Source organism: Phaseolus vulgaris, chromosome 2, assembly GCF_051622355.1.
Source record: "Phaseolus vulgaris cultivar YP4 chromosome 2, ASM5162235v1, whole genome shotgun sequence".
Taxonomy (NCBI): Eukaryota; Viridiplantae; Streptophyta; class Magnoliopsida; order Fabales; family Fabaceae; genus Phaseolus; species Phaseolus vulgaris.
Window position 1 is genome coordinate 18,631,862 of NC_143499.1, and position 10,888 is coordinate 18,642,749.

The 10,888-nt window shown below is 39.1% G+C and overlaps 2 protein-coding genes across 2 annotated transcripts in view; both read left to right on the forward strand.

Moving 5' to 3' along the window:
• The window catches only part of LOC150029037 (uncharacterized), a 38,181-nt gene extending 31,535 nt beyond the window's left edge, over positions 1-6,646 (forward strand). The window contains exons 2-7 of the mRNA XM_090297897.1: positions 342-773; positions 1,107-1,673; positions 1,752-2,173; positions 2,414-2,444; positions 3,033-3,410; positions 6,618-6,646. Of these exons, the coding sequence (XP_090154023.1) occupies positions 342-773; positions 1,107-1,673; positions 1,752-2,173; positions 2,414-2,444; positions 3,033-3,410; positions 6,618-6,646 (1,859 nt within the window). The remainder of the gene's footprint in view (positions 1-341; positions 774-1,106; positions 1,674-1,751; positions 2,174-2,413; positions 2,445-3,032; positions 3,411-6,617) is intronic.
• Positions 6,647-6,836: 190 nt separating this feature from the next.
• On the forward strand, positions 6,837-7,674 carry LOC137809126 (uncharacterized). Its single transcript, XM_068610265.1, has 2 exons — positions 6,837-7,193; positions 7,255-7,674. Exons 1-2 carry the CDS (start codon positions 6,837-6,839, stop codon positions 7,672-7,674), a joined length of 777 nt encoding a protein of 258 aa, XP_068466366.1.
• Positions 7,675-10,888: the final 3,214 nt, after the last annotated feature.

The window sequence follows — 10,888 nt, forward strand, 5'->3', positions numbered from 1 at the left end:
ATCTAAGCCATCAACATCTAGACCTAAGTCTCCCACTAGAACATCTAACACTAAATGCTTTAAATGTATGGGTTATGGTCATATTGCTGCAAATTGTCCTTCAAAACGAAGTATGTACATGCATGAGGGCATTGTAGTTAGTGAGCATGATTCGGATTCTTCAAAGCATTCATTGCATTCTCATGCATCTAGTGAGGAAGAGAGTGAATGTCCACTTGAAGGGGACTTGTTAGTTGTGAGAAGACTTCTTGGACAAGTTTCACAACCTTTTGATGAAAGTCAAAGGGAAAATATTTTCCATACAAGATGTCTTATTCAAAACAACATTTGTTCCTTGATAGTGGATGGGGGTAGTTGTGCAAATGTGGCTAGTACAAGAGTAGTAGATAAGCTTGGATTGCCTACTATCTCTCATACAAAGCCCTACAAATTACAATGGCTTAGTGAAGTAGGAGAAATAATTGTTAATAAACAAGTCCTCATCCATTTCTCCATTGGAAAATACAAAGATGAGGTATTATGTGATGTTGTGCCCATGGAAGCCACTCATGTTCTTTTGGGAAGGCCTTGGCAATTTGATAGAAAAGTTTTACATGATGGCTTTACCAACAAATTATCTTTTGAATTCCATGGTCACAAGGTTACTTTAAAATCTCTCTCTCCAAGAGAAGTCCATGAGGACCAAGTTATCATGAAGAAAAAGAGGGAGAGTGAAAAAGATAAAAAAGATAAAAAAGATAAGAGTTCTAAGCCTACACTCCTTGTGTCTAGGCGTGACATTGAAAGGGAAATAGTGGCTCATCATCCTCTTTTTTTAGCCATCCCTAGAACTCTTAGCATAGAAACACTTGTTGATAGTCCTCATTGCTTGGAAAATTTGGTAGAAGAGTTCAAAGATGTGTTTCAAGATCCTCCAAATGGCCTTCCACCTTTGAGAGGGATTGAGCACCAAATTGATTTGATACCGGGCTCTTCTTTACCAAATCGTCCCGCATATAGGACCAATCCAAGTGAAACCAAGGAAATTCGCCAACAAGTTGAGGCTTTGATTGAAAAAGGGTGGGTGCAAGATAGCATGAGTCCTTGTGCTATGCCTATCATCTTAGTGCCAAAAAAGGATGGCACATGGCGAATGTGTTCGGATTGTAGGGCCATAAATAACATAACCATTAAGTATAGGCATCCCATACCTAGATTAGATGATTTGTTGGATGAATTACATGGTTCAAAAATCTTTTCAAAGATTGATCTTAAAAGCGGCTACAATCAAATCCGTATCAAACCGGGTGATGAATGGAAGACGGCTTTTAAGACCAACTTTGGTTTATATGAGTGGTTAGTTATGCCTTTTGGTTTAACTAATGCACCAAGTACCTTCATGCGCCTCATGCATCATGTTCTTAGACCTTTCATTGGTAAGTTTGTTGTGGTTTACTTTGATGACATTCTCATTTATAGCTTATCTTTGAATGACCATAGGTTGCATGTTAGGCAAGTTTTGGAAACCCTTAGGAAGGAACATTTGTATGCTAACCTTGCTAAATGTATGTTTGCTCTTGATCATATAGAATTCCTAGGGTTTGTTGTGAGTTGTAAAGGGGTCCATGTGGACAAAACCAAGGTGGTGGCCATTCAAAAGTGGCCTACACCGAAATCTTTGAATGAGGTCCGAAGTTTTCATGGGCTTGCTTCTTTCTATAGAAGATTTGTCCCAAACTTTGGTACCATTGCCGCACCACTCAATGACATAGTGAAAAAGGATGTGGTCTTTCATTGGGGAGAAGCACAACAAAATGCTTTTGATACTTTGAAAGAAAAATTGACTAATGCTCCCATCTTGGCCCTTCCTAATTTCACTAAGACATTTGAGATTGAGTGTGATGCTTCAAGCATAGGTATTGGGGCTGTTCTCCTTCAAGAGGGCCACCCCATAGCCTATTTTAGTGAGAAATTGAAGGGAAGTCATCTCAACTATTCCACCTATGATAAGGAATTATATGCACTTGTTAGGGCTTTGTTTACTTGGCAACACTATCTTTTTCCCAAAGAGTTTGTGATACATAGTGATCATGAATCTCTTAAATATTTGAAAAGCCAAAACAAACTTAACAAGAGGCATGCTAAGTGGGTGGAATTCATTGAGCAATTTCCTTATGTGATCAAACACAAGCAAGGCAAAATAAATATTGTGGCGGATGCTCTTTCTAGAAGATACACCTTGCTATATCTTTTAACCTCTCAATATCTTGGTTTTGATCACATTAAGGAACTTTATCATGATGACCTTGATTTTTCTCTCCTCTATCAAGAGTGTCTTAAGGGAGGACACAAAGATTTTTTTATTCAAGATGGCTTTCTTTTTAAAGGAAAACGTCTTTGTGTTCCCCAATGCTCTATTAGATTATCTCTTGTTAGAGAAGCTCATGAGGGGGGCTTAATGGGACATTTTGGGGTTGCTAAAACTTTGGATGTGTTGCATGAACATTTCTTTTGGCCTCATATGCATAAACATGTTCATAGTTTGTGTGATAAATGCATAGCTTGCCGCAAAGCTAAATCTAAAATGCATCCCCATGGTCTTTATACTCCTCTTCCTATCCCTTCAATGCCTTGGGTAGATATATCTATGGATTTCATCTTAGGCTTACCCAAGACATCAAAGGGAAAGGACTCCATTTTTGTGGTAGTGGATCGTTTTTCAAAAATGGCTCACTTTATTCCTTGCCACAAAGTGGATGATGCATGCCACATTGCAAACCTCTTCTTCCAAGAAGTGGTTCGCTTGCATGGGATTCCTAGGTCTATAGTGTCCGATAGAGATCCTAAGTTCTTGAGTCACTTTTGGAAGACCTTGTGGGGCAAGCTTGGAACTAAGCTTTTATTTTCTACCACTTGCCACCCACAAACCGATGGTCAAACCGAGGTGGTAAATAGAACTTTGGGACAACTATTGAGATGCTTTATTTCGGGGAATCCTAGAGTGTAGGAGAATTTACTACCCCATGTTGAGTTTGCATATAACCGAGTAGTAAATTCTACCACCTCCCATTCTCCTTTTGAGGTGGTCTATGGGTTTAATCCCCTAACACCTCTTGATCTTCTTCCTATTCCCCTTCTTGACGATGTCTTGTGCAAAGATGGGGATGAAAAGGCTTCTTTTGTGAAAACTTTGCATAAAGACATCAAGAAGAGAATTGAGAAGAAGGTTGGCAAGTATGCTGAACTTGCCAATAAGAGGAGAAAAGCATTGTTGTTTGATGAGGGCGATTGGGTTTGGCTTCACTTGAGGAAGGATCGTTTTCCTACTCAAAGGAAGTCCAAACTAATGCCTCGAGGGGATGGACCTTTCCAAGTCCTCAAGAGGATTAATGACAATGCTTATGAGTTAGATATGCCTGATACATTCTTAGGTAGTCATACTTTTAATGTCAGCGATCTAACTCCTTTTTCTGTAGGTCTCCAGAATTCGTGGTCGAATTCTCTCCAACTCGGGGAGTATGATGGAGATCAAGCCCAAGAGAACATGGAGGCCACTCATCAAGCTCAAGAAGAGGTGGAGGCACAAATGGAGGATGCCCATGGAGGTCAAAGTCCACCTCAAAGGATTACAAGAAGCATGTTCAAAGCCTTGGGAGCAAGAGGACATTTATTTTCTCTTTTTGTAGTGTCTTTAGTTGAAGGTGCTTAGAGGGAAACCTTAGAAACCTCTTTTGTTATAGCATCTTTTAGGTTTTAAATAGGACCTTTAGGGGGGTGTATTAGTAGATAGGTGTAGGTGTAGTTTTTGGGAGGTGTCATAGTAGAAAAAGGTCACACCTCCCATGTGACTTGTTTTTGGTGGGAATTTCAAATGAGTTTATTTGAAATTTCCCACCTATTTTTCAGCACCTTAGGCTATAAATAGAGGTGCTTCCTTTGTAAAATTCAGATTTGAATTTTATCTAAAGAAACTATACTCAAAATTGGAGTGAGCATTTGGAGAGCTTTGAGCTTCTTCTCTAGTCTTATCTTGAAGGACCATGGTTTCCTCAAGTGGCGGCTTCCACACTCATCTAGGAGCATCCATTCTTCTAGTGGCGTGATCATCCAACCATTCCTCCATCTTCATGAGCATTCTTTTCTCCTTCCTTTCTTCTTCTTCAATTTGTTCTTATTGCCTTGAGTTTTGAGTTGTTTTTGTTTCGGTTCCTTTAATTTTCCAGCACCTATTTTCTGTTTTGGTTTTCTAAATTCTGTTCGGTACATTTGTTTGTGTTTTAATTCTGTTCGGTCTTCTCTTTTATAATTCCTTTGTTGATTCAATTTGACAATATTTGGTTCATCCAAATGAGTTTGGGAATTGGTACTTGTTTTGGTGAGTTCTTGACTTAGAACCATGATCCAACTTCTAAGAAAGTGCCTCTTTATTTTCCAGCTCAAGGTGATTCCTCAAAGTGTCAAGAATCTTGTTCTATGTGGCTATTGGAATCACATCAAAGGAGGTAAGCATTCTCAAGGAGTATACGCATGAAACAAAGTGGGTATTGATTAAACCAGTAGACGCATGTTTTACTGGTGAGTTTAAGTTCAATTAGATTGTCGCATGTTCAATCTGGTTTAACTCTGTTGGAGGATTGATAAAAGATTAATCTTTAGAGAACCTGTGAAGAAATTGGGGATCAACCGATTTTTATTTGTTGTTTCAAATCTCTTTTATATTTCCTGCATAACTATCTCAATCCCCTTTTTATTATTATTGTTATTACTAACTCTTATTATTGCAAATAGATTCTAAACATCAATATACTAATTTCACTATTAGATTCGTTGGGAGACGATTTGGGGTCATTTGACCAAAATTATACTATCATCTCTCTGTGTTAGACAAGTCTCCATTAGAATTATATTAATTTGATAGCAAAACGACAACTATCAATCACCCTAGGTTTTGACTAGCATCTACTTTCTTTCTTGTTGTCTACTATTACCTTCTTGTATTTCTTTTATTGATTTCTACATCTCTATGATACATTAGGGTTTTTCTTTTCTTGCAAATAGATCAACCTTTCTTTGGTTTTTAAGAGCATTTCCATATCTCCAATTTTTTTTCATGTTTTCCCAAATTGTTTTGAAGTTTTCTTTTAGAAACTTTTGTGACATATCTTTAAGGTAAGCTCTGGCTAGGAAAGCCTTAGTACTTTAGAAGTCCTTGTGACTCACCTCGCTTTCCTGAGAGTGATCTTGACACTTTATCACTTTTGTTTCCTCTAGTAAACTTCACCCATATTTTTTTTTTTAAACAAATCTTACTTTAAAAATTGTTGTGGTTGATTTCTTTCAAACAATTGGAAAATTTTATTTACAATCAATCATGAGTGGAACATTTTATCAGTCTAGTGTTCATAAAACTAACAATGCTCAATTTCCAATAAATATCCACTCACGCCTAGACCAACAAACTCAAAATCTTTCCGAGATAAAAGAACTCATTTTGTAATATAAACAAACCCAAGAGAGTGAAACACATAGGTCTAAGAGTAAATATGGACAAACTTCACAAAGACTTAGGAGTAGAAATGAGGAAGGGTATTCTATACACACTTACTTTTATAAGCAACCATATTCTCCAAGTAAAGAGGTATTTTATCATTCCTGTAATGTGGATCACTATTCTAGCTCAACCTACCCTATGTAGGATTACAAAAGAGAGGTTCATTCATACAAGCCACATTTTAGAGAGACGACCTCTCCAAAGGTATCTTTTGTTGAACCTATTGTTTGTAAGCCTCCTTTCCCAAATCGAGACAAATTTATTACAATAGGTCATATTTTTATAGATGGAGAGAAAGATTGTAACGAAAAGTTAGCATCTCTTCCAAGGACACCTGAATCTCCATCCCTAGAAACCCAACAGGAGGTACCTCTAATTATAGATACATTAACAATAGAACCTCCTACAAATCTAGAAATTAATAAGCAAGAAATAGAGATATCTTCTAAAGAGTTCATTAATATTGAGCCTATAAGAGAGAAGTCTAGTTTTAGTATTTTCCATATTCCTTCCAATGACTCTTTCCTTGATTCCAATATTTTGTTTAAAAATGTTAATCAACTTCATACTTCCCATAGAGCAAATGATTCTCCTCATCCTTGTCAAATTTTCAACGATTTTCTCTTATGGATAGTTATCAATTTATACCTTTGTTTATTCAAATGTTGAAATACAATCTAAATACCTTTTTTTCACTCTTCTAAACATATTTTGCTTCAAAATGTTGGGGATTTAGTTGTAACTCAACAAGTAAAAGTCAAGCCTTCTTTAGGAAATTTTGATAAAAGTGTTTTAAGTCCCATTATCCCTATAGAAGCTTGTGATTTTTATTACACAACCCTCAGAATTTTTCAAATACATTTTTTTATAGGGTTGTTTTCCTAAAATTACTTTCACTACCAAAGGCACTAGCTTTGTGACTAGTTTTCTACATTGTTTTCTCCATTTCCTATGGTGTTCCATTTACCAGCTTTAGTAATAACACACATCATATCGGTACCATACAAAATATTTTGTTTGTTTTAAATTTCTACATCCATCCACTTCGATTCATTTCAATTCTCCTTATGTTTGTTGTCTTTTTCAGGGGGATTCATGAACCAGGCGAAACATTAAGACATCTTTTTCACATAAGGTGGCTTTTTCAACCAGGATATGAGGACAAATCATTTTGAAGGGGGGGGGGGGGGTGGGGGAGCCTGATTGAGGCCCATCCAAGCCACTATACACAACAATAAAAAATAATTAAATGTATAAATAGTGGATACACAACGAAGGGGAAAATGGAGGAGGTAGTCTATTGACTATGTGGAAGAAGTCTGTGCTCGATTATGAGAGTCATGTCATGGGAAAAGGGTTCATTGCTTTTTTCGGGAAACTCTTAAGCTCTGATCTGAGATGCGTAATTGTAAATGTTTACGCTGCTTGTGCATACACAGATAAGGAGAGGCTTTGGGAGGAGTTGTCTAACATTAAAGCAGCATCACAGGATCTGATATGGTGTTTTTGCGGGGATTTTAATGCAGTTAGAACCAGAAGTGAGAGGAAGAGTATAAATGGTAGAGTTGGGTGTTCTAGGGAGACCTACGGTTTCAACAATTTCATTGAGACAAATTTGTTACTAGATCTGCCTTTAGTAGGGAAAAAATACACATGGTTTAAGGTAAATGGCTCGGCAAAAAAGTAGGTTGGATAGAATTCTTGTATCCGAGGAGTGGCTATAGGTATGGCCAAGTAGCAAGCAGTATATACAGCGGAGGGAAGTGTCAGACCATTACACCATTGTGGTTAAATCGGTCGACAAGGACTGGGGGCCTAGACCGTTTAAAACCATTGATGCATGGCATATGGAAAGGGGGTTCACTGGGATGGTGAAGGAAATGTGGCAGTCATATGTTGTTCAGGGGAATGAAATAACAAAGCTCAAGGACAAACTGAAAAGGCGAAAGGGAGATCTAAAGGTATGGAATAGAGATGTATATGGAAACTTACATACCAGGAGGAGGGTCATCCTACAAGAAATTGAAAGCTTGGACTGCCATGACTTCAATGCTGTCCAACATGGAAGTGTAAGGGTGGAAAGAGTGGAATTGTTGAGTCGACTGCGGGAGATTGATAGAAAAATTGACTCACTTATAAGTTAAAAGGCTAGAATGAATTGGCTGAAATTCGGGGACGCATGCACCAAATTCTATCATTCATCCATTAAATGGAGAAGACTTAGAAATGAACTCAAGGGAGTGGAGATTCGGGGCCAATGGTGTGAGGAACCTTGCACGGTTCGAATAGAAGCAAAGAAGTTGTTTGAGAATAGATTTAAAGCAACAAAGGACCTGGGGGTGCGGCTTGATGCAGTCGAATTCAAAAGACTAAACTAGGAGGAAAACCTGTCTCTTATGGCAACGTTTACAGAGGAGGAAATCAAGGAAGCGGTGTGGCAATGTGAAGGATCTAAGAGTCCTGGACCGGATGGATTCAACTTCAACTTCATTAAAAGAAGCTGGGACTATATCAAAGATGAGCTAGTTACAGCTTTGGCTATGTTCCATGATACAGGTATTATACCAAAGGGTTGTAATGCTTCATTTATAGCATTGGTACCAAAAGTAAGGGATCCTTCTAAGCTAGAACTATATAGACCAATATCTCTAGTGGGGGCCATATATAAAGTCATATCAAAGGTGTTGGCGGGCAGAATTAAAAAAGTGCTACCCTCTGTTATTGATGACTGTCAATCAGCTTTTTTAAAAGACAGAGGGATACTTGATAGCGTTCTCATGGCAAATGAAGTGGTAGAGGATCTGAGGAGGAGTGGGAGATTTGGGTTGTGCTTGGAGGTAGATTTTGAAAAAGCCTATGATTCAGTTAGGTGGGAATTTCTCTATGATATGCTCTTGAAGTTGAGATTCCAAAGTAAATGGGTCGAATGGATGCGTGGATGTCTGGAATCTGCATCAGTCTCTGTGCTTGTGAATGGTAGTCCAACAGAGGAATTCAAGCCAACAAGAGGCTTGAGGCAGGGTGATCCCCTCGCCCCCTTCCTCTTCTTAGTGGTGGTAGAGGGTTTAGCTGGGTTAGTAAGGCAAGCAAATAAGGCTAACCTATTATCAGGTGTCAAGATTGGAAGAGAGAAGGTTGAACTCTGTTCTCTGCAGTTTGCAGATGACACCATATTCTTATGTGAGGAGTCTCATAGTAATGTGGTGTCTATTAAGGCAATCCTTAGGGGGGTCGAGCTAGCCTCAGGCCTGAAGATTAACTTCCATAAATCCAGAATTGCAGGTGTAAATGTTAACCGAAATGCTATGGTCTGCTATGCAAAGACATTGAATTGTGACCAGATGGGAGTTTCGTTTAAGTATTTGGGCTTGGAGGTGGGAGGGAATCCAAGAAAGACCACTTTTTGGGAGCCAGTTCTAAGTAAACTGAGAGCCAGACTCAATGCATGGAGAGGGAGATTTCTATCTTTGGCAGGGAGAATTTGTCTCATTAAATTAGTTATAACAGCAGTCCCACTATTCTACCTTTCGTTTTATAAAGCACCGGTTTGTGTGTGCAAAAGCATAATCAGCCTACAACGGAGGTTCCTATGGGGTTAGGGGAAGGAGAAGAAACCAATTGCTTGGGTAAGTTGGGAAGTGCTGTGTAAACCAAAGGAGGAAGGTGGTTTGGGAATCAGAGATATAAGGAAGTTCAACTATGCTCTTCTGGCTAAATGGAGGTGGCGCTTGATATCTGAAGAGAAAGGGAGGTGGAAGGAGTTGTTGGTTTCCAAGTATGGGGTGGATTTAGAATGCCGGCAAGCACCAATAAAAGTCCAATCCTGGTGGTGGAGAGACTTACATAAAGTGTGCACGAAGGGAGAAGGAGAAGGTTGGTTTAATCAGCAAGTCGTATGGAAAGTAGGAAGTGGAGACAAAGTAAGATTTTGGGAGGATTCATGGGCTGGTAATATTAGTCTCAAAACCTTATTTCCTAGGCTCTATTCAATCTCTTTGAACCAGGGCCAAAAGGTGGAAGAGGTTGGCTCTTGGGTAGACTCAGTATGGGAATGGAAACATAGATGGAGAAGAGTAAGATTCGAGTGGGAAAGCATGTTGGAATCAGATTTGGCTATGCACTTATCAAGAGTTAGGCTATCAAGGGACCAGGAAGATATACGGGTGTGGGGTTTTGATGATTTGGGGCTATTTTCTGTTAATTCTGCGTATGAATGTATAGCTCATCCGACTAGAAGCTCCCAAAATGATGTGTTCAGTTATCTTTGGAAAATCAAAACCTTCCCCAATGTGCTAACCACAGCGTGGAGAGTTCTTATAGGTAGAATACCTACAAGAGAAAATTTGAGTAGCAGAGGGGTGATCATGAATACAATTCCCTGTGCTATGTGCGAGTTAAAGGAGGAAACATGTCAACATACATTCATAGAATGTGATGCTGCTCAGAGGGTGTGGGTGTTATGCCTTATATGGATCGGCATTGTGTCGGTACAACAGAATGCAATCTTATCTCATTTTGAAAGCTTTTACTTACCCCAACTTAGCAGTAGACAAAATCTCTTTTGGAAAGGAGTGTGGGCAACTATAGTGGCATGTATATGGGAGCAAAGGAACTCCGTTGTATTTAGTCAAGGGACAATAGATGTGGAGGAGATTGTTCAGAAAGTCCAGCTTAAGTCCTGGCAGTGGCTAAAGCACAGGGGCCCCTCTTTTAGCTATTCTTTTACAGATTGGATGCTGAATCCCCTTATCTGCATTAGAAGCTACAAATTAATGGGGAAGGATGGTGGTTGAGGGGGAGAGGTTGAGGGTGTGAGAACATAAGTCCGCTATGTGGTGTATAAAGAAGAGTTTCTGGATGCAGGTATCTTGATCTTAATAGAACTTAAGCAAAAGTAAAACTGGTTGCTAGGAGGCTCTGGCGGGCTGCAGGTCAAAAAAGGTGAGGGTGGAGAAAGTAAATTGGAAGGCAGGTGATGGAAGAGGGTAGACATTAGGATTTTGGTGGCCAAGTGATGCTCTCCTCTGGTGCTATAATAACACAGGATAAACTAGTTAATTTTGCCTATTCTGGTGCTGTAATGACACATGATTGATACATACATGTGGTATCAATCAAACAAGTATATGTGGTTTGTTAGTGGTGATGAGGATTACAAGATGGTGTGAATTTGCAAGAAGAGTAAAACAGGCCAAGGAGTAAGGATTGGATGGACGAGAGGGATTGTCTAAGGTAGAGGAAACACAATTGAAGGTTGAACAGATAGTGTGGTCAACGTGATCAGTCTTGGCTTGGAGCCAAGTATGGCAGAGTTTGGCTGCAAAGGAGGAGGAGTAACGTGCTGAAGGTTGATCACCA

What these genes read in the sequence shown, in the direction of transcription:
- LOC137809126 (XM_068610265.1), top strand. Translation starts at nt 6,837, where the DNA reads ATGTGGAAGAAGTCTGTGCTCGATTATGAGAGTCATGTCATGGGAAAA. An exon ending in AAAAATACACATGGTTTAAG is followed by an intron (nt 7,194 to 7,254) that starts GTAAATGGCTCG and finishes GAGTGGCTATAG; the next exon opens with GTATGGCCAAGTAGCAAGCA.